At 40.8% G+C, this 23,827-nt stretch overlaps 1 protein-coding gene across 1 annotated transcript in view; it reads right to left on the bottom strand.

Moving 5' to 3' along the window:
- The window catches only part of WDR7 (WD repeat domain 7), a 352,576-nt gene that overhangs the window by 51,425 nt on the left and 277,324 nt on the right, over positions 1-23,827 (bottom strand). Inside the window, exon 26 of the mRNA XM_068994015.1 lies at positions 18,048-18,147. Within this exon, the coding sequence (XP_068850116.1) occupies positions 18,048-18,147 (100 nt within the window). The remainder of the gene's footprint in view (positions 1-18,047; positions 18,148-23,827) is intronic.

Raw genomic sequence — 23,827 nt, 5'->3', positions numbered from 1 at the left:
ACTATAAACAAAGCTAGTGGAGGTGATGGAATTCCAGTTGAACTATTTCAAATCCTAGAAGATGATGCTGTGAAAGTGCTGCACTCAATATGCCAGTACATTTGGATAACTCAGCAGTGGCCACAGGACTCAAAAGGTCAGTTTTCATTCCAATACCAAAGAAGGGCAATGCCAAAGAATGCTCAAACTGCTGCACAGCTGCACTCATCTCACATGCTAGCAAAGCAACACTCAAAATTCTCCTGGCCAGGCTTCAACAGTATGTGAATTGTGAATGTCCAGATGTTCAAGCTGTATTTAAAAAAGGCAGAGGAACCAGAGATCAATTGCCAACACCCACTGGATCATCGAAAAAGAAAGAGAGTTCCAGAAAAAGATCTACTTTTGCTCCACTGACTACTCCAAAGCCTTTGACTGTGTGAATCACAACAAACTGTGGAAAATTCTGGAAGTGATGGGAATACCTGACCTGCCTCCTGAGAAATCTGTATTCAGGTCAAGAAGCAACAGTTAGAACTGGACATGGAACAACAGACTGATTCCAAATCGAGAAATGAGTATGTCAAGGCTGTATATTGTCACCCTTCTTATTTAACTTATATACAGAGTACATCATGTGAAATGCCGGGCTGGATGAAGCACAAGCTGGAATCAAGATTGCCCGGAAAAATATCAATAACCTCCAATATGCAGATGACATCACCATTATGGTAGAAAGCGAAGAGGAACTAAAGAGCCTCTTGATAAAAGTGAAAGTGGAGAGTGAAAAAGTTGGCTTAAAACTCAACATTCAGAAAACTAAGATCATGGCATCCAGTCCCATCACTTCATGGCAAATAGATGGGGAAACAACGGAAACAGTTAGAGATTACTTTTTTGGGCTCCAAAATCACAGCAGTTGGTAATTGCAGCCATGAAATTAAAAGACACTTGCTTCTTGGAAGAAATGCTATGACCAGTCTAGACTGCATATTAAAAAGCAGAGACTACTTTGCAAACAAAGGTCCTTCTAGTCAAAGCTATGGTTTTTCCAGTAGTCATGTATGGATGTGAGAGTTGGACTATAACGAAAGCTGCCAAAGAATAAGAAAGTTGCTGAAGAGTTGATGCTTTTGAACTGTGGTGCTGGAGAAGACTCTTGAGAGTCCCTTGGACTGCAAGGAGATCCAACCAGTCAATCCTAAAGGAAAGAAGTCCTGAATATTCATTGGAAGGACTGATGTTGAAGCTGAAACTCCAATACTTTGGCCACCTAATGCAAAGAACTGACTCACTTGAAAAGACATTGATGCTGGGAAAGATTGAAGGCGGGAGAAGAAGGGGACAACAGAGGATGAGATGGTTGGATGGCGTCACTGACATGATGGACCTGAGTTTGAGTAAACTCCAGGAGTTGGTGATGGACAAGGAGGCCTGCTGTGCTACAGCCCATGGGGTCACAAAGAGTTGGACACAACTGAGTGACTGAACTGAACTCAGCACTAACGTAGGAGCTGGTACACAGCAAATACTTGAAATTTATTAACTTAATAAATAATCTGAACAGATGCTGTAGCAAGACAAAAGACCCTCCTGTATTGTGAGAGAGATCCAGAGAGGGAAATCCTGAATTGTTTGCTGGATCTGAGTAGCTGGAGAAAACTCCTGATTAGGGACAAAGCTAGAACAGGTTAACAAGACACAGGTGACTTCCATAAGCAACTTTTCTGTTAATGACTTTATCTGGCAGAGATACCCCCTTCCTGTTGTAATCTGAAGAAAAGTCATCAGAAAGGGGACTCTGGAGAGAAAAGGAGGCTGAATGTACACTCAACAGTAGTTTCTTAAAGCTCTGTCAGGATGGGTTAACATACCAGGAAAATTCTCAAATGCAGTATGAAAATCTAGGTATTTTGGCCTCAACTCAGCTCAGCACAGTCAGAGAAATTTCTGCATGGAAAGGAATAACTAAGACCTCATAAACTAAAATTTTATGATTTTATGCAATATTTCAAAGCAAATCTAGTATTATATAGACTATGATTATAAATACCTACAAATAGTTATACATGTGAATAAGTAGTGTATAAAGGTAAGAACTCTGTTGGCAGTGGGGGGTTACAATGGGTTTCCTCCCCTAAACCTTTCCTCCACATTTCTGTACTGCTTTCTCAATGGTAATACCCCACACCCCCACCCCTGATCAAGTTCCACTCATCTTAAGGCTCCATTTTAGTCTATATGATTCCAGATCTAATGCAAACTATTTTTCCTTATTTAAAAATCATTTGATTTTCTAAACCATGGGGACTTAAATTCAAACTGTTTCTCTCTCACATAATCTGTTATTTTGTTTGTTTCTCAACTCCACTTTGCCTGAGAATTACCTGGAAGTACCTTATTAAAGTCTGGGTCATTTTCTCAGAGATTCTAATTCAGAAGGGCTGAGGCAAGAGCAACCTCTTCTGAAATTTTCTACACAATTCTGACGTGTAACCTCATTTGGGAAGAACAATATTCAATGCCCAGTTTGTTGTTGTTGTTCAGTCATTGTGTCCAACTCTTTGCGACCCTAGGGACTGTAGCCCGCCAGGCTCCTTTGTGCATGGGATTTCCCAGGCAAGAACACTGGAGTCGGTTGCCATTTCCTCCTCCAGGGGATCTTCCTGGATTAGGGCTCAAACCTGCACCTCCTGCACTGGAAGGTGGATTCTTTCCACTGAGTCACCAGGGAAGCCCTAAATGCCCAGTGATTTTCTATAAAAGGAACTTGTAGACAGATAGAACCATCCATGGAGAACTACACACAAATATTAATACATTATCCTGCAAAGAATACTGGTTTAGTATTACAAGTAATAATTATTTCCCCTTGTATGAAATTTGCAATTTTCAAAGCCCTTTAATATCCTTCTGTAAAATACCTCATCTTTCCAGCCTTAGAAATAAAGATTTCTTTCAGCCTAAAAAAATAATGTGTACCTGATATACAGTAAAACAAAAGCAAAAACAATACCCAGTTGTGGATGTGACTGCTGATGGAAGTAAAGTCTGATGCTATAAAGAGCAATATTGCATAGGAATCTGGAATGTTAGATCCATGAATCAAGCAAATTAAAAGTGGTCAAACAAGATGGCAAGAGTGAACATTGACATTCTAGGAATCCGTGAACTAAAATGGACTGGAATGGGTGAATTTAACTCAGATGACTGTTATATCTACTACGGTGGGCAAGAATCCTTTGGAAGAAATGGAGTAGCCACCATGGTCAACAAAAGAGTCCAAAATGCAGTACTTGGATGCAATCTCAACAGAATGATCTCTGTTCATTTCCAAGGCAAACCATTCAATATCACGGTAATCCAAGTCTATGCCCCGCCCAGTAATGCTGAAGAAGCTGAAGTTGAATGGTTCTATGAAGACCTACAAGACCTTTTAGAACTAACACCCAAAAAAGATGTCCTTTTCTTTATAGGGGACTAGAATGCAAAAGTAGGTAGTCAGGAAACACGTGGAGTAACAGGCAAATTTGGTCTTGGAGTACAAAATGAAGCAGGTCAAAGGCTAATAAGAGTTTTGCCAAGAGAACACACTGGTCGTAGCAAACACCCTCTTCCAACAACAAAAGAGAAGACTCTACACATGGACATCACCAGATGGTCAACACCAAAATCAGATTGATTATATTCTTTGCAGCCAAAGATGGGCAAGCTCTATACAGTCAGCAAAAACAAGACCGGGAGCTGACTGTGGCTCAGATCATGAACTCCTAATTTACTGCCAAATTCAAACTGAAATTGAAGAAAGTGGGGAAAACCACTAGACCATTCAGGTATAACCTAAATCAAATCCCTTATGATTAAACAATGGAAGTGAGAAATAGATTCAAGGGACTAGATCTGATAGACAGAGTGCCTGAAGAACTATGGATGGAGGTTCATGACATTGTACAGGAGACAGGGATCAAGACCATCTCCAAGAAAAAGAAATACAAAAAGGCAAAATACTTGTCTGAGGAAGCCTTACAAATAGCTGAGAAAAGAAGAGAAGCTAAAGGCAAAGGAGACAAGGAAAGATATACCCATCTGAATGCAGAGTTCTAAAGAACAGGATGGAGAGATAAGAAAGCCTTTTTCAATGATCAATGCAAAGAAATAGAGGAAAACAACAGAATGGGAAAGACTAAAAATCTCTTCAAGAAAATTAGAGATACCAAGGTAATATTTCATGCAAAGATGGGCTCAAAAAAGGACAGAAATGGTACGGATCTAACAGAAGCAGAAGATATTAAGAAGAGGTGGCAAGAATACATAGAAGAACTACACAAAAAAGATCTTCCTGACCCAGCTAATCATGATGTTGTGATCACTCACCTAGAGCCAGACATCCTGGAATGTGAAGTCAAGTGGGCCTTAGGAAGCATCACTACGAACAAAGCTAGTGGAGGTGATGGAATTCCAGTTGAACTATTTCAAATCCTAAAAGATGATGCTGTGAAAGGGCTGCACTCAATATGCCAGCAAATTTGGAAAACTCAGCAGTGGCCACAGGACTGGAAAAGGTCAGTTTTCATTCCAATCCCAAAGAAAGGCAATGCCAAAGAATGTTCAAACTACCACCCAATTGCACTCATCTCACATGCTAACAAAGTAATGCTCAACATTCTCCAAGTCAGGCTTCAACGGTATGTGAACCATAAATGTCCAGATGTTCAAGCTGAATTTAGAAAAGGCAGAGGCACCAGAGATCAACTGCCAACATCCACTGGATCATCAAAAAAGAGAGTTCCAGAAAAACATCTACTTTTGCTCCACTGACTACTCCAAAGCCTTTGACTGCGTGAATCACAACAAACTGTGGAAAATTCCGGAAGAGATGGGAATAACAGACCACCTGACCTGCCTCCTGAGAAATCTGTATGCAGGTCAACAAGCAACAGTTAGAATGGACATGGAACAACAGACTGGTTCCAAATAAGAAAAGGAGTACATCAAGGCTGTATATTGTCACCCTGCTTATTTAACCTCTATGCAGAGTACATCATGCAAAATGCCGGGCTGGACAAAGTACAAGCTGGAATCAAGATTGCCGGGAGAAATATCAATAACCTCTGATATGCAGATGATACCACTCTTATGGCAGAAAGTGAAGAAGAACTAAAGAGCCTCTTGATGAAAGTGAAAGAAGAGAGTGAAAAAATTGGCTTAAAACTCAACATTCAGAAAATTAAGATCATGGCATCCAGTCTCATCACTTCATGGCAAATAGATGGGGTAACAATGGAAACAGTGACAGACTTTATTTTCTTGGGCTCCAAAATCATGACAGATGGTGACTGCAGCCATGAAATTAAAAGACACTTGCTCCTTGGAAGAAATGCTATGACCTACCTAGACTGCATATTAAAAAGCAGAGACACTACTTTGCCAACAAAGGTCTGTCTAGTCAAAGCTATGGTTTTTCCAGTAGTCATGTATGGATGTGAGAGTTGGACTATAAAGCAAGCTGAGTGCCAAAGAATTGATGCTTTTGAAGTTTGCTGTTGGAGGAGACTCTTGAGAGTCCCTTGGACTGCAAGGAGATCCAACCAGTCCATCCTAAAGGAAAGCAGTCCTGAATATTTATTGGAAGAACTGATGCTTAAACCCCAATATTTTGGCCACCTCATGTGAAGAACTGACTCATTGGAAAAGACCCTGATGATGGGAAAAATTGAAGGCAGGAGAATCGGATGACAGAGGATGAGATGGTTGGATGGCATCAACAAATCGATGGACATGAGTCTGAGCAAGCTCCGGGAGCTGGTGATGGACAGGGAGGCCTGGTGTACTGGTTTCCATGGGGTCGCAGAGAGTCTGACACGACTGAGTGACTGAACTGAACTGATATACAGCAGGCACTCAGTATATGTTTATTCAGTGAATGAATGAAAGAATGGCTACCTGACAAAAAACATGCAAACTGTTTTGGGGTAGAATTTACAGATTTTTGAAAAACCCGTCTTATACCTAGTAAACTTAGGCTCACAGAATTTAAGTAATGAACTTAGTAACTGAGTCTCAGACTAAGTTTTCTGACTCCTCGTTTGGTGATCTTCTGTTCAGCTTTCTCCTGAAATTTGCCAATTAGACTGTGTTGCGTGAAAGATGGCCCACCTGCTGTATTTTGTATTCGCACCACTGCCGATGAATGACAAACTGCTGGAAGTGTATAAAGGCATGTACGTTGCTGCCTTCTTCTTCAACCTCTGTCTACAGTAGAAGCTGTAATTCCAGAGGCCGGATATACATGGCTACAGGTAATAAATCTGAGTGAGTTATAGCTGTATCCTTGTAGATTTACAATGATAAGTTTTAATTCATGTCTGGCAACACATTTACATAAACTACAGCAACAGAGTAATCATGCCATATGCCGGAATGTTCACCCAGAGAAATTCAAGAGGCTTACAGCAGCTGGCTTTCTTATGGCTACAAAGGGCTGCCCTCATATATATGAGAAAAAAGCATTGAATTTGGTATTGTGCACGTTATACAGATGTTTTCTTACTCTTGACATTTGTCTGAAAGTAAACTATGCTTCCAGTGCCTCTCACTGCATTAATGAATGGTCTCGATTAAGATGTAACTTTAGGGAAGAGCAGAATTAAACAGTCAAAACATTCAGAGGAGCGAGTGCACATTACTTCTAAGGGTCTACTCTGTCTTCAAGTGCGTCTGCTTAACAGCTCTGAGGCTTAACAGCCTTGAGGCTGCAGCACAAGCTCAATCAGGCTGGGAGGGGACAGGGACAGTGTGAGTAATCAAGGGCAGGCCTCTCCGTCTCGGGTGATGAAGGGAAGGGGCCCCTGGCCTCAAACGGAACATGGCAAGGGGCCACAGCCGGATCTCGTGAGCCTTGTCCAGTACTTCAGCATTCCAGTTCACTGTTTCTGTTCCAAGAAAAGGGAAAGCAGATTCTTCTAAAGTAGTGCTACTATCAGTCTCCTTTGCTGGAACAGAGTTCCCATTAAGAGTTTTGTTCTTACATCAAAAAGACTCTTTCAAATTCAGAAGCTCACAATTGGATATTAAAGATGACCGTGAATCAACCCACCACTACCATTTACTGAGACTGTAACAGTCATGAAACGAAATGTCTTATGTTAGTTTAATTAATCTTTATAAGGGCCTAACATCACGCCCATAATTTCTAGGCGTCAAAGATAGTAGGTGGAAGGGCAGGCCCCAAACCCAGATCTCATCAACCTTCCTTCCTGTTTATCACATCTTACATCACTCCAAGGGCCAGATCACCAAATTCCCTTGGGGAGGAAATGTTGGTTGCCTTCCTCAAGCCAAGGTCCTGCGTTCAATAAAGGTGAGAGCCTTCATCTCAGGAGTGAACTGCCACTAGCCCATCCTAATTTCATTCTCTTTGCCAGCAACAGGTTTAAAAATGGGTATGTGATGCAATCTTGGTCAGCTGAGGCGTGAGAACAGGCTTTCTCAGGTGGCCTTTTTGCCTCTGGGTGGTATCCTCTGCATAGGTCGCTGGTGCTGTGGCGACATCTTGTACCCTGAAGTGGTCCAGCCAAAGAGACCGATGCTCTGAACACGGTGAAGAAGGGAGGGTCCTTCCTGACACCGCTGACTGCTCACTTTACCAGCCGCCTCTACATGTTCTGTTACATGAAATACTAGATCCTTTAATTGAAAGTCTCGTTCGTGCCTTCTACTACTTTGCAAATAAAATATCCTAAGTATCAAATCTTTTCCAAAGTTCCATAGTTCCTTTATTTAAAAACTCCCCTCTATGCCTAAACTGGGCTTCCCTGGTGGCTCAGACAGTAAAGAAGCCACCTGCAGTGTAGGAGACCCAGGTTCAATCCCTAGGTGGGGAAGATCTTCTGGAGAAGGGAATGGCCACCCACTCCAGTATTCTTGCCTGGAGAATCCCATGGACAGAGGAACCTGGCGGGCTACAGTCCACGGGGTCCCAAAATGTCAGACATGACTGAGCAAATATACCAGATTTTAAGTATTTTATATATCAAGAGTGGAAATAAAGAATACAAGGCACTGAATCCAGAATAGATTCAGTGCACTGTGATTCTTCTTCCTTGTGTTTTTGAATTTTCTGGATTAAGTATATATAGAATCTATAAATATACCTAGCTATAGACACATGTCAATATGCTCATTTTTCATATACTGATAGGAAAAATAAAAAGGCTAGAAAGGAAATTAAATAAAATTAAGAAATGTAGATAAAATGTGAATTTTGGGAATGAATGCTTTTACAAAGATGTTGAAATGCTTGTAATAACTGTTGTGTTTGAAAACAAACTGTTTCACATATTTCCAACTACAGATATTACCAAGAATTAATTTTTTTTCCTTGGTGTAAAAATCTTAAATATTACCATTCAAAGTACAACATGGACTTCAGAAACACTCAGTAAGTGATGAGGCAGAGAGACGACAGAAAAATACACCTGTATGCGCTCCATTAAAATAATTCTTAAAAAATTTTTAAACTTTCAGGGTAAATGATGGTCTAATTGCAAGCATTGTTCTGTATATCTATTTCTCTTCCTAGAGGTTCTTCTCTAAATAGCACTTCATTTTTAAAACGGGAAGCTTGTTGGGTAATTCTTCAACAGGGTGTCGGAAAACCATTGTCTTCCTCAACCATTCATCCTATTAACATCCCCGATGCCGTGTTTCTGGTTGTTGCTCCTGAATGTCATAGGAAACACCTGCCATAAAACCAGCTGCTGAAAAGAACAGGAAGAAAATGCCTAAAATGTCGGCCTGACTAAGCACTGTAGTTAATTCTCACTGCAATTTTTGCAATCATCACATAAGTGCCCTTGATGTATAAGCTTTATAGACTTCTGCTCAGTGAAAACTGTGCCTGAAGCTTCAAAACTCTGCCATAAACATCAGTCTTACTGTCCACCAAACCCCTAAGGGCCATTGCTCCTCCTAACGAGAGGTAAAATCTTTGTCATTTTTAGAGAGAAAAAGACATTGTTCTCCAAACTTCTATTCATATAAGTGTGTTTGCTGATACTGCTGTCGAGCCTGAACGTTAGCTTCCTTGCAATATGTAGCAACCTTAGAGTGCTCGCCAGAATTCAATGCATTAGGGAAAATTAGGGCTTCCCTAAGCAGCTCAGGCAGTAAAGAATCTGCCTGCAAAGCGGGAGACCAGGGTTCAGTCCCTGGGTTGGGAAGATCCCCTGGAGAAGGGAATGGCAACCCACTCCAGTATTCTTGGCTGGAGAATCCCATGGACAGAAGAGTCTACAGTCCTTGGGGGCTGCCAAGAGTCAGACACAACTGAGCGACTTAACACTTTCACTTTCATCAGAATGCTTTGAAGCCCAGGCTGAAAACATTTTCAGATCTTGCCAAGCCTCCTTTTCCTAAAATGACTGTTTATGGAAAATGCCAGCATTCAGGTCTTGCTTTACATTTTGCTAACACCATGTAAACTTGATTTATAAAATCTACATTACTGAATTAGCATTCAATAAGACATACAGGGAATTCCCTAGTGGTGCAGCGGTTAGGACTCTCTGCTGCCATTGCAGGGGCACAGGTTTGATCCTTGGTCAGGGAACTCAGATCCCACAAGCTACACAGCCCCCAAAAGAGAAAAAAAAAAAAAGGGAACAGAGAAGCGGTGTCTCTACTTTTCTATTGGAATGACTGTTCTTCGCCTGAGATCTGTGCAGTTCCAAGCGTAGTGCTTTTGCTATAACATGAACCACTCACATACATACAATGGGAGCACATCTCTCAGGTTTTGATGAACCTGCTTCCGCTATATTCCTTCTCCCTCTCGGCTTTGCGGATGCTGTGTCATCTGCCTGGAATCACGGCCCTTTCCTCCCCTTCCTGCCTAACTCCTATATGGTTCAGCTCTGACGCCTTCTCCTCTAGAGAGCCCTACCAGACCATCCTCTCTAGTCACCTAAACGAATCTGGGCCTGTGCTCTTCCTGTGTTCCCCACCATGCTCCAGCTCGTCCTCCTGGAAGGGACAAGCACAGTATTTCAGCTCTGGGTTTGTATCTGTCTGATAGTGTCTGCGTGCTAAATCACTTCAGTTGTATCTGACTCTTTGTGACCCTGCGGACTGTAGCCCACGAGGCTCCTCTGTCCATGGGATTCTCAAGGCAAGAACACTGGAGCGGGCTGCCATTTCCTTCTCCAGGGATCTTCCCAGCCCAGGGATCAAACCTGCATCTCTTGCACCTCCTGCACTGGCGGGCTGGCTCTTTACCACTAGTGCCACCTGGGAAGCCCTCTCTGTCTTCTAGTCCAGAGTATAAATTCCTTAGAGGGATTTTATAAGAAACAGTTTATATTTATTTATCTTTATCCCTCGCACATAATTCAGTGTCTGGTCAGAGAAGAGTTATCATAAAATTATTTTTATTTTTCGTAAATAAGACGAGGCCAGCTGTGGAACTTCATTTCTTTATGAGAATGACTGCAGTTCAAGAGTCCTTCTGTGGACATCCCTGGTGGTACAGTACATAAGAATCCGCCTGCCAATGATGGGGACACAGGTTCGATCCCTGGGCTGGGAAGATTCCACTTGCCACGGAGCATCTAAAGCCCGCCTGCCACAACCGCTGAGCCTGTGCTCTGGGGCCTGTGCTGGGCAGGAAGAGCCGCCACAGCGATGGGAAGCCCACGCAGCACACCTAGAGCGCAGTCCCTGCTTGCCGCAACTAGAGACAGCCCACGCGCAGCAGTGAAGACCCAGTGCAGCCATAAACAAACAGATCAGTGTTTAAAAAAGAGTAATTCTTTTATTCATAGGAATTTTAGGGACAGGATGGAAACGCTAACGCCCATGAACTATGAGAAAGTAGTTTCAAAGCATTTTGGTGATCACACACAGAAATCTTTAGCACTATGCATTTAGGAACAGCCCTAAGAAAATCAGACAGACGTAAAAAGTTATGGAAGTAAGATTATGTAATACAGCACTGCTGACAATGGTGAAAATTGAGGGGGGAGGGGGCTTAAATGTTCACTGACAGAGGATCGGCTAATGACTCCTCCACCTGTGTACTGGAATAGGATGTAGTCATTCAAACAGACTAAAACAGCCCTGCAAACTTCACATGCCCAGAACCTTAAATCCTGACCTTCATCCCATATGTAGCCCGTTTTTCCTCTCAGCTATTAAGGGCACCATAATCCATCTGGTTGCTCAAGACTCAAATCTCTGAGTCACCCTTGAGCCCTTCCTTTCTCTCACCATTGCCTCGCCCTGAATCCCCCAACCCTGCACCCGACATCTGAACAATCATTAAGACCTGTTGGCTCTACTTCCAAAACATACCCTGCACGTGCCTGCATTTCTCCATTGCTATTGCAACAACCCTAGTTTCAGCTTAGTGGCCATTACTCTTTTCAAATAAAAACGGATCAAACCAGTTCCTCTTTTTAGGATCTAGCCTACAGAGAGAGGGCTTCCCTGGTGGCTCAGAGGTTAAAGCGTCTGCCTCTAATGTGGGAGACCTGGGTTCGATCCCTGGGTCAGGAAGATCCCCTGGAGAAGGAAATGGCAACCCACTCCAGTATTCTTGCCTTGGGAATCCCATAGACGGAGAAGCCTGGTGGGCTACAGTCCATGGGGTTGCAAAGAGTTGGACACGACTGAGCGACTTAACTTTCACTAGCTTTCTACACAGAGAAAAGCACCAGTGTATAAGGATGCTCATTGCAGCTGTGTTTGTATGAGCCCAGAGTGGGACTTAAATCTGAAGAGTTCATCAACAGAATAATAGCTTTATAATGCATTTTATATTTTGTAAAGAACATGTTAGAACAATGGTGTTTGACCAGGAAGTTTAGCTATGATGTACTATTAAGATTTTTTTTTTTTAGGCTGCAGAATACTGCGTCTATTGTGATTCCAAAGTTTTAAAATAAAGAACAAATGCCTTCCAAAAGCAAAGCAAGAAAAAAATAATTGCTAAAAACATCCTATATTTCTGACCATGAAGTTATGAAACTAGAAATCAATTACAAGAAGAAAAATGCAAAAAAAAATCATATAACATCATATAATTTCCTGGCATGAAATTCTCTAATGGCAGCCCATCACACTGGAATAAAATCTGAGATCCCCACCCTGGCCTTCGTGATCGGTCCTGCCCTCCTAGCAAACTCTGCCTCAGATCTCTCTTGCGCTTGCTAACAAAATGAATGCGCTTTACAGTTGTCTTTTTTCTGCTCCTCCAAATTTCCAGTGGTGTTCCCACCTTAGGCATTGTCCTAACTGCTCCTTGTCCTTATAATGCTCTTCTTGGAGGTAGTCACATAGTCTTGGGTTAAATGAGCCCCCTCCGCGTGCTTGCCCCGAGCACCCACAGCAGGCAGCCAGTCACTCCTCTTATTATCATACCTCCCGGATACTTTCTTCTGCAGCTTCTTGTTTGTCTCCTTTCACTGAATAGAAGCTCCCTGAGGGCAGGAGCCACACTTGCTTTATTTGCCACTGATAGTAGGCACTACTTGCTATTATTGAATGAGATACATGGACTCATACTGAGTAGGTAAAAACAGGTTGCAGGAAACCCTTAAATTATTGGGGAAGAGGGAGAGAATACTATTACTTGTTTATCTCAGACACAAGACTCAACAGTGTTTACAATAAATAGCTACCCAGGAATCAACGCCAAGGGACAGTTACAGTGGGCTTTAACTTTCCACTTTAAATATTTTGTTATTGCTTGAGGTTATTTTATAATGAGTGTGAATTACATTTATAATCTGAAGACACAATCAATAAATTTCTTTCACTTTCCAGAGAAAAAGGGAGGTTGGTTTGCTCCTTCACCAGCTACATATGCGTCTCCCTTTTCCCTAGTTCTCATGTAAAGGCTAAGCATTCAAGCATTATATTTGGACTTTTCGGCGGGGGGCAAGAAAATTATAGAAATTACTCAATTTTGACTGGCCAGGCATCAGTAGGTCATTATTGTCAATGGAAACAAAATAATTCCTGTAAGAAAATAATTGTTACAGGAAGCTTCAAAGCTTAAAGAGAGAGAAGAAAGAGAAAGCGATGAAGGAAGGAAGGAACTAACAGCGGGGAACTGCCACAGCTCACCAGATCCAGAGATGAAGCAGAATTTAAAAATGTTCAGCCAGCTCCACACCCAGTGAAAACCAGGAAACAACAGCCCTTAAGATCCTAACTACAGTTTTCTTTTGAGTTAAAAAAGTAGCCATCTAAGCAGCATTAAAAGGCTTGTAATTTATGATAAAGAAGTACGCTTAGAAGAAAACTGGACTGAATTTCAACAGAGATAAGTAATGAAAGGACAAAGAATAAATGACATGCAAATAAGAGAATGAGAACATTCACAGCTCTGTCTGTTGAAAGCAAGAGAAACTACAAAGAAAATCATGCTAACAAATTAGAAACTAAACAAGACTCATAGGATGACTGCCTCACTAACCCCATCTTTTATACCTTAAAAACAATGCTGAATAAAACAGATGTGGACAATTACACAGTAATAAAATCCTTGAAAAAAATTCAGTGGGGGCTAATTAATATAAGACTTTAAATATATGCAAAACAGGCCAAAAACTGAGATATGCTGGCAGTCGGGAATACCATATTTAAATATCAGCTTTACTCAGAAAAATTTTAGTATAGCAGTAACACAAAAAGTAGTATTTGTAATGATTTCAAAAAATTACTTAAAAAATATATCAGTAGGACAACACAATAATGCTACGCAAAAATCAGGATAGATGAAGAACAATTATTAAATGTGGTTGGTTGAGGACAGACCAGTAAGTATAATCTTAACTTTGTTAAATACTTGGTTTGATATTCTACTCATTCTATGTTTAAGATTAATCAAATTGTTTGGAATAAAGAGCAACAACTACAACAAAATCCTAAAAAAGAACTTGTAACAGATATAGCTAGGACGAAATCACATACAGCTAAGTAAGAGAGAAGAGAAGTCTGGGGTTGATTTTGTCTTATTTAATTAATAACTAAAGAATAATTACGATGACTAACATTTTTTAAGCACTTACTGATGTTTGCTTTATATACATGCATATATATATATCTACAAACATTCTGAGGTCTCAAGGTTTATCTTTAAAATTCTCCAAAGTTAATGCAATTTCATTGCAATGTAATGCATTTCCAAGTTTATTTTACTATAATATAATTAACACTTACTGAATACTACTCGTTGAGAATTTTACATAAATTACCTTCCTTCTCACAAATACAGGCATTACTTCTATTACACTATATTGTGAGGAAGCTTCAGTTCAGCAAAATTAAGATACATTCCCAAGCTTATGAAATGAAGATCAGCTTTAAGTCACACAAGTTTCTCTTCATTCTTCCCCAATGTATGACACTGTACATTTTAAAATACTTTTATTTAGTTTTAATATTTTGGCGGCACCGCGTCTTCACTGCTGTGTGTGGCTTGCTCTAGCCGCAGCGAGCGGGGCCACTCTCTCCAGCTGCGGTGCGTGGTCTTACTGCTGTGGCTTCTCTTGCTCCAGAGCACGCGGGCTTCGGGAGCTGTGGTGACAGGCTTCGTTGCCCCACGGCACGTGGGATCTTCCCAGGGCAGGGGTCAAACCCATGTCTCCTGCACTGGCAAGTGGAGTCTTAGCCACTGGACCACCAGAGACGCCCGTATGCTGCTTCAGATCACTTCTCGGTTGAATGAGTTAACTCTTCCTCCTCTAACTACCTAAGACAGAGGTCAGCAAGTTTTTTCTGGAAAGGGCCACACAATGTTTTAGGCTTTGTGGACCATACAGTCTTTGCTGGCTGCAAACACCTCGTTCTGCCACTGCAGTGTGACAGCAGCCACACGCAATCCTTAAACAAATGACTTGGCTGTGTCCCAATAAAATTTTACTTACTCCAACAGGTGGCAGGCAGATTTGGGCAACAGCTTGCAAACTCAATATGAGTAAAGTTCATATTCCAGACTGAATGCATATTCAGATGCAGTTTTGTATAATTGCCTGTACTAGACTGAGAAGAAGTCATAAGAAAACTGATCTTTAAGAAAGATAGACGCTAATGCCAAAAGATAAGGGACACACATTTGACTTTCTGAGTCTATCCCTTGCTAGCCCATCTAGGGACTACAGGGACCCTGTATGCGCTGTGCCCCTTTTCCCGTTCTTGTGCTCCCAATGGGCCCAAGGACACTGCCTCGCCTCTGGCATCCTGGACAGGCCACGGTGTGTCTTCCCATAGTGGGGGCTCTCATTTAGGTGGCTGCCCCTTATATTTCTACCTAACTGGAATCTACCCCTCGAGCCCAGTGAATATACTGATTATCCCTTCTACATCTTTCATGTCATATCTTATGTCTTTGTTCAACATTAGTAAAACTGTCCCACTCTCTGTTCACTGATTTCAACAGCTAATTCAAAAAATATTTTATTGCATTTCTAGTGCAAAATTCCAAGTCCTCTGATTCACCTCTAAAATACCGTTTCTAAACATGCCAACTATACTCATGTATTCTGTTTCAACTGTTGACTCACTTATTTCAAACACTACAACACTAATACCATGAAGGAATTAAGAGAATCCCTTAAGAGCTCATTGTCACTGGATAAAACTGGTAACTGGCAAAAGCAGTTAAGATTGATTTTAGAGATTTAGCTTTGTTTTCATGCTCTGAAAGATGAGAGGAAAGGGTAACCTTCCCTTTCACAGTGCACTGGAAGGTAAAGGTTATTCCATCGTACAACACTAATGACAACTGGGATATCAAAATCGAGAAGCTGAGGTAGAAAAATATCATAGGGACACTGAAATGTCGAAATGCAGTAAGATAAGGCATGAAAATAAAACGAAATATGTGTGACGTTACAGATTTCTGTTAAGAAAGAATGTCATTGATTGATGAGTGTTTCTCAAATAATTTTATTAAAAGGAATAAGATATTCAAAGTATTCATGCTTTCTGTATGTTGATTAAGGTCATCACTGAGACCACGCAGGAGGGGAACTGTCAGGAGGTGTGTGCTCAGGGCAGCCTGCTCCTTCCTCATCACCTCTTTATCGTGGTTCTTCCTTCACTCCTCTGGGTGTTACGTCAAGGCCTTGCTCCTCCCTCTGTTCGTGGCAATGGTGTCCTCTCTATGGTTTCCTCACTTTAATTTTAAGGAAGCTTGAAAAGATCACCTTGATTTTTTTTTTTTTTTTTTTGTCTTCATCTTGTTGATGCTTGTGGCTTATTTCTCTCAAGCTGGCTAATAATAATATACAGTTGGCCCCTGAACAACAGGAACTTCAACTGTGTGGGTCCACTCATACTTGGATTTCTAGTCCTTATCACAGCTCTGTACCATCCAGCATTGTCTGAATCCCCAGATGCAGAACCAGGGATATGGAAGGTCAACTGTAAGTTACATGTGGGGCTTCCCTGGTGGCGCAGATGGTAAAGAATCTGCCTGCAGTATAGGAGACCCGGGTTTGATCCCTGGGTTGAGAAGATTCCATGGGGAAGGCAACACTATCCACCCCAGTATTCTTGCCTGGAGAATCCCATGGACAGAGGAGCCTGGACAGATAATCCACGCGGTCGCAAAGAGTCGGACATGACTGACTCTACAACTGCCACCGCATCACTGCATCGCTAACCCTGGCGACGTTCAGGGTCAACTGAATTCCAACGTTTAACAACTGATTCTGAAAATGATGCTTGGAGACTCGGGCTCTCAAGAGGAGAACATTACAGGCAACGTGTAACTTGATTTTTAAAGCAAGTATTCAGACTGGTTTCATTGCTTAAAGTGAGAGCTCAGAGTAAAGCAATACAGTCACCAACAAAGAGTTAATGTCTTAAAAAAAATCACACAAAAGAAACTCAATAGTTAATCAGTGTGGCAAATGGTGCACACTCACAGGAAACGCACAATGGACACTCATGCCTCAGGGCCTCTGAGAAGGGCTGCATGAAGAAACTTGTTAAACTCAATGATACCCCCTAAACTGGTCTGACCCCTGAAACTTTTACCGCCAATCTGCTACCATCTCTTAGATCTATTTTATGTAAAGCTGCCAGAGAAGCTTTTGGGGAACTAATTAATAGTTTATTAAACACAAGAGGCAATTTAAAATTCAGCTACATGATGTATTCATATTCCTTCTGAAAATTCCTAACACAGTTGACTATATCAATCTATTATGGTTGAATACAATTTCTAATATGATTGAATATATCAGCATTGATAATTGCCACAGTGGGAGACAAGGGATAATGACTTGGGATTATCTGTCAGTGAACACTATAAGCTACCACGATCAGGTAGCTTTGTTAGCTAGATCAGCCTACTAGCTTTGTTTCTGCCATTAATCAACAAGGTGGCTCTGGGATAAAGAGACTGACCACTCCGACATCGAGTGGGCTAGACGTGCTCCATCTACCCAAGTGGCACATCTGGAGAACTGAGTGGTCAAGATGAAGACCCAGACGAACTTCTCATCAATAATAAAGTTGTATAAACGCACAGGAAGTTATCAAAGCATAAAAAGGAATACATTATTTCAAATAGAGCCTTGGCTTCCTTCTTCCAGAACCACAGCAAATGCCACTGGGGCTTCTGCCTGTCTTGAACTGAGGAGAATACCGTCCTCAAATTGCTAAAGTTCTCATTTTACTTAGAAAGCGAATTTTCGTTTAGCCATTAATCATGATAATGTATCATCACATTTTTTTTCCCCACAAAACACACGATAAGAATAAGAAAATCAGAAAACTTTGTTTAAAGGAAGAAAAGATTTATTGCAAAGGGCTTTGTGAGTAGTACCACCTTACTCAGGGCCCTGTGACGAGCAAGTCTGCGGCAGCCCTTCATTCCCAGAGAATAAAGACAGTAGGGCTCTATATTCTCTGAGTCCTTCATTAAACTATTGATCCCTTTAGCATTATCCATAATGTTCCCGCAGCTCAGCACGTCAACTGGTGAAGTGCTGGTCTCTCACTCCTTTCAATAACCTGCAGACTTTATGGAGAGGAAGTCACAATGATTTATTTACCTGACATTTTCCAGTCCGAATGTCGTACAGGGCCACTGAACCGTGGCGAGCTCCAACGGCTATTCTGTGATTCCGCTCATAATAGCTGACCATGTAGAACCTGGATTGAACATTTAAACAACAGCGAAAATGAAAAAACAGGTGAGATGACCTGCACGTCGAAGTAGATAGCAACACACTCTGAAGATTAAAGCCAGTTCCGATAAATACTGTTAAATAAGTATACCCATAATTAATAGATGGAGCTTTTTCAAAAATGTTTCATTGTGGTAATTCTTAAAATCAACTGAAAGAAAAATGATGCAGAATACCACTTAGGCCTGTTAATGATTATTTTCAATAGAAAACAACTTTATAATTACAAACATCCTTGAATTTTGAAATAAGAAGGGTCAAAAACAAAAAAGATTAAACATGAAAACTCAGTTTTGCTACAGTGACTATTATGCAAATATTTCTATTCAAACAGAAATAGAAAAGATGAAAAGGCTTACATATTCAATCTAGTTATGCTTTCATGGTTTATTATGGTATTAAGGAATGAAAAATATTTTTTAGCAGAACAATAATAAAAAACCAGCTTATTAAACATGTTATGCTTAAATGTTCATATCAGTAATTTGAAATGAAATTAGAAAGTTATTCACCAAAAAAAGTTGGCAAATTTTCTAGAGTTTCCAGGTTTATCAGTTTATCCACAAGATAACTATGCCTATTTGTAACATAAATAAGCATATTTGGTGATTTGGCATTGCATGAAAATAGGATTTAGGGGGGATGCTTTGAAGGTTGTAAAAGGTTGATTTACTTTTATTTATTTTTCTGGATTAATTTTCGTGATTTGATTAAGTATTTGAATTCCTGATCTTTGCTTTGTCATGATTTAATAGCCATACGGCTAGAGCCTGGGAAGGCAAGAATAAAAATTACTAGAAGTGTAAATAAGGTATGCTTTGATGTCCCCAAAGAGTTTTGAATATGCCTTCCCATTATCCAGTCCTGCTGTCTCAGTGAGAATTACCCAGATAAATTAGTCACCTACTCTCAACATTTCTGAGGACACATTACATCCATTTTACTATATATGCCTTTCCTTTTTTCTCTTTGATTCTCTGCTACCAATCTAAATTTTCTGTTATTTTTTTAAAACATAGGAGGGGGAGGAAAAACAGATGACAGAAAAGAAGTAGCATTTCTCTAATTCTTTCTTGAGATTGATACAGAGTTAAAAAACAAACTAGTAGGGCACTGGACTCCATTTCTGAAATTCTGATAAGAGGCTGAGAGAGGAGAGGGGAGATATCTGTGAGCATTCAGACACCAGGGAGAGTCTCACAAAGCCACTTCAGCGTTATCAGACTTTATGACATTCATACATATTTTATAAATCTGGAAAACAGGCCATTAAGTGTTTAAACTTCTTGTTTGAAATTTATCCAGCAGTACTTCTGTCCGATCTCTAAGTCCTACCCACCAAGGCAACTTTTTTCTTCTTTAGTGGAAGATAAATGCTTCATTTCTAGTCATGTGAAAGACACTACTCTAGGATGTCCTGTGCGGTTGTGTGGGGCTCTGGTATGTGAGGTCCTCTGGTGCATACAGGTTTGAGGGAAGGAAGGGGACTAGAGGCCCTCGACGTGTGCGGCTTCCCTCTACTGAGAGGTGAATAAAAACTTTCTTAAACGTCTTTCTTGTCTAAAGCATTCTACTACTGTCCCTCAGTAGAGAAGGGAAGCACCAACAATCTGCATTCAAAATTGAAGGTTTCCACACTACAAAAGAAAAGATATTTAGAAGAGCTTTAAAATGTTTACTGTTTTATTATTCAGTAATTACTGTGGTCTAAGAAGGATCTCTGGAGATCCAACCAGTCCATTCTAAAGGAGATCAGTCCTGGGAGTTCTTTGGAAGGAATGATGCTAAAGCTGAAACTCCAGTACTTTGGCCACCTCATGCGAAGAGTTGACTCATTGGAAAAGACTCTGATGCTGGGAGGGATTGGGGGCAGGAGGAGAAGGGGATGACGGAGGATGAGATGGCTGGATGGCATCACCGACTTGATGGACATGCGTTGAGTGAACTCCAGGAGTTGGTGATGGACAGGGAGGCCTGGCGTGCTGCAATTCATGGGGTCGCAAAGAGTCGGACACGACTGAGCGACTGAACTGAACTGAACTGAGCTGAAGAAGGAGCATCACTACATATCTATATGTGTGCCTATATCTGTACCACATCTAAACACTCCTGCTGCTGCTGCTGCTGCGTCGCTTCAGTCGTGTCTGACTCTGTGTGACCCCATAGACGGCAGCCCACCAGGCTCCTCCGTGCCTGGGATTCTCCAGGCAAGAACACTGGAGTGGGTTGCCATTTCCTTCTCCAATGCAGGAAAGTGAAAAGTCAAAGTGAAGTTGCGCAGTCGTGTCCATCTCTTAGCGACCCCATGGACTGCAGCCTACCAGGCTCCTCTGTCCATGGGGTTTTCCAGGCAAGAGTACTGGAGCGGGTTGCCACTGACTTCTATGTAAACACATCTAAGCCCACACAATTTAAATCCTATTAGAGTAACATAGAATATAATATTTAACAAATGTTTTAACAAATATCTATTCTGCGCAGGTTAACAGCCACAGCAAAATAGCATTTCCAGAGGTATTTTGTTATCTGTTATTAAACTTTGCACAGATGCAAGAGCTGTATTGCCCCAACACTTCTGCGAAATGTAAGCATAACTGTCCCTCAAAATAATCCTCTTGAAAACAATCCATTGGTAAAATACATTTATGTTGACAAAATTTTATTTAGTTAAACTCGAATCTAAAAAGTTTTTTTAATACATTGACCATTTTCTATACTCTGGGTATCAACCTCATCTTTCTATATCACCTACAGGCACCATTATTTATGGGAGAAAAAAAGACCAAATCTATTCTTGGTATCAAATCTTTAGTCTCCCTGAAAGGACCATATATTACAGGTCTGCATTTTTCATTCTTTGCAATTTACTACCAGACTAATACTTCTGAAATATCTGAAAGAATTCTGGACAGTGGAGGTCTCATGGCGTGTTTTTAATCTTTGGATTTCTTGTTAAACTTTTTCTTTCTTTAATGGTCTCTCTTTTAACAGAAGAAATCCAAGGTACGTGTGCATTCACTTCCCAAGTATTCACTCTGGGGACTGGCTGCAGTGACTGTCTCTCTGCTGAGGGTTTCCAGAGCCCACCTTGCCCCCAGACCAGTCTTCTCCTGGAACCAGTTCTCCAATGTAAGCCTGCAAACTGTCTTTCTTGCTGGGGCTAGGGTGGTCATCATCTAAAACATTTAAAGTCCCTGATCTCCATGCTTTCCTCACTGTCCACAGGCAGCCAGGGTGGTCCTTTTCAGCCATAAATCAAATCACCTCTCTAGAACATTCACAACCCTCCTTTAAGACCCTGGCCCTAACACCTCTCGGACTTTATCTCTTCTCCTTTTTGCTTGGCCTACTCTGGCCATACTGATCTCCTTATACTTTCGTGAATATTCCAGGGGTATATCCATTTTGGAGCTTAACATCTGCTGCTCCTTCTGCTTGAAAATCTCATCCTCCCAGGGGCTGTGTGCTCACTTCACGCAGGTCTCTGTTCCAGGGCTGTCTAGATAAGGAAGGCCTCTACGAGCCATCATCTTACTTAATACAGCAGCCGTCCCTTCACTACTCTTCAGTCCAGGACCCTAGTTTGCTTTACTGTCCTTGTCATCTCTTTGAGACTATACAATAATTCGTTGTTTCTTGTTTCCCACCATCAGAGATTTTATCTTTTGTTGAACGTATGCATACACTAACAGGGTCCTAGCAACCTACTGAACAGGGTCCTGCATTGACCTATGTGCTGCAGGACATAGCAGGTTAATGCTGTAAGAAGGCCCAATCACTATGCCTATCCTTCAGGGACTAGTATCTAAACTAGGCTCAAAATGTCCATTTTTAAGACTAATGAATATTTTCTAATGTCTAAAATAATAATCTGTGTAAAACAACAAAGGAAATAAAAACTGTCTAAAAAAGTTAGGCAGAAATCATGAATCAGAAAGCAACCCCCTGACCTTTCTAAAAAATGTATTTTCCATTGAGACAAACAACTGCAGATTTACAAGAAGTTATATGTAGAGATTCTTAAAGTCTGAGTACATTATCATGAGACTGATAGGTGCATAATGGAAATTATTTCATTATGTTTCAGGGAACTAGAAGAGATTATTTGGTCTAAAGCTTAAGGCAAATACAGTCTAAAGAATGATATATACAACACAGTATATATATTTGGTATAAATGGTCTGAGAATAAAAATTATTCTAAGAATTAGCCAGATATTTAATAGGCACTTTTAAATTTCATTAGATATAGTATTATCACCAAAACATAATTAAAAGAAATAATCACGTATTGGTCATTACAAACTACTGGAATAGGTTATTCTATTTCTCCAAAGCATATTTGTGACATCAACTCCTCAGGAGCCACTGACAACAGGGGGCCGCCCACCTCACCACGGGTGGTTTACGATGTGAAATAAATATGTGAATTGGGTCCACTCTGGGGCAGGATCCTGGAGCCAATCATGTTGCCCAGGAGTTTGCCAAGCACCCAATGCCTGAGTCTAAGTAGCTTTGGTACCCTTTACTTACAGTCTCCCTTGAACTGATGCCCTTTCTACTTTTTATTAAAAATGGCCCTCAAATAGGGGAGATATGTACACCTATGGCTGATTCATGCTGAGGTTTGACAGAAAACATCAAAATTCTGTAAAGCAATTATCCTTCAATACAAAATAAATTAATTTAAAAAAATGTTCCTCAAATAAGAGAAGTTTGTGTGATACTTCAAAAAAAAAAAAAAAAGGGAGAGGAAACATGCAACTCCCAGCAGAGATAGGATTTAGGAGAAAGACAGAAGCCTGTAATATCACTTTCTTAACCATGACTCTGATAATGTGGCATGATCTCAGGATGGTAATAGTGTATATAGTGTCTGTGAGCATTAAAATGCAACAAGAACACTCTTCAGTAATGCAAAGTGAATCTCCAGCTAAAATGAACCCATCTGAAAATCTAAGGATGTAAGAACTAGAACGTCTGGGCTATAAATGTGATTTACAACTATTTACAGTCACCAACTACTACTGAGGGCAAACTGTGCATCGGGCACTGTGCTGAGAACGTGTGTCTGCATTCCCAGGAGTAGCTGAGCTATTAGAGGGATTTTTATCTAGCTGCTTTTACAAATTCTTGATGTTGATTACAAATGATCCCAAAACTTTAAACTCTTGGTCTAAAGAGTATTAAGGCAGTAGGTAATTGTAAAGAACCACCACTAACATGAATGTAGCAAAGGGAGAGTCTTTCCTCTCATGCCGCTTCCTTCAAGGGTTAATGCTGTTAACAATTCGGTGGACATTCTCAGCTTTGCCTAGTTTTTATTACAAAAGTGGTGGCAGATTACACCTATTATTCTGCAACGTTCTTTTCTTCCCTCAGTAGTTCATGGAGCATCCTCCCACATACATGAATCCATGTCATCCTTTCTCACACCTGCTTTATTCTCCTGCTTATTTATACTCCATTATTGAAATTGCCCCTTTCTGACATTTAAGTTATACACAGATCCTTGTACACACAGATGAGTATTTGTGTAGGAAAGATTCCCCAAAGCCAGGTTCTAGATTAAAGCATACACACATTGTAAATTTTGATATGAGTACATGCACGCATTCTCAGTCACTCAGTTGTGTCTGGCTCTTT

The sequence above is a fragment of the Capricornis sumatraensis genome, chromosome 21 (assembly GCF_032405125.1).
Source record: "Capricornis sumatraensis isolate serow.1 chromosome 21, serow.2, whole genome shotgun sequence".
NCBI lineage: Eukaryota > Metazoa > Chordata > Mammalia > Artiodactyla > Bovidae > Capricornis > Capricornis sumatraensis.
The sequence above is the reverse complement of the archived record's forward strand: the minus strand, read 5'-3'. Positions and strand labels throughout refer to the sequence as shown.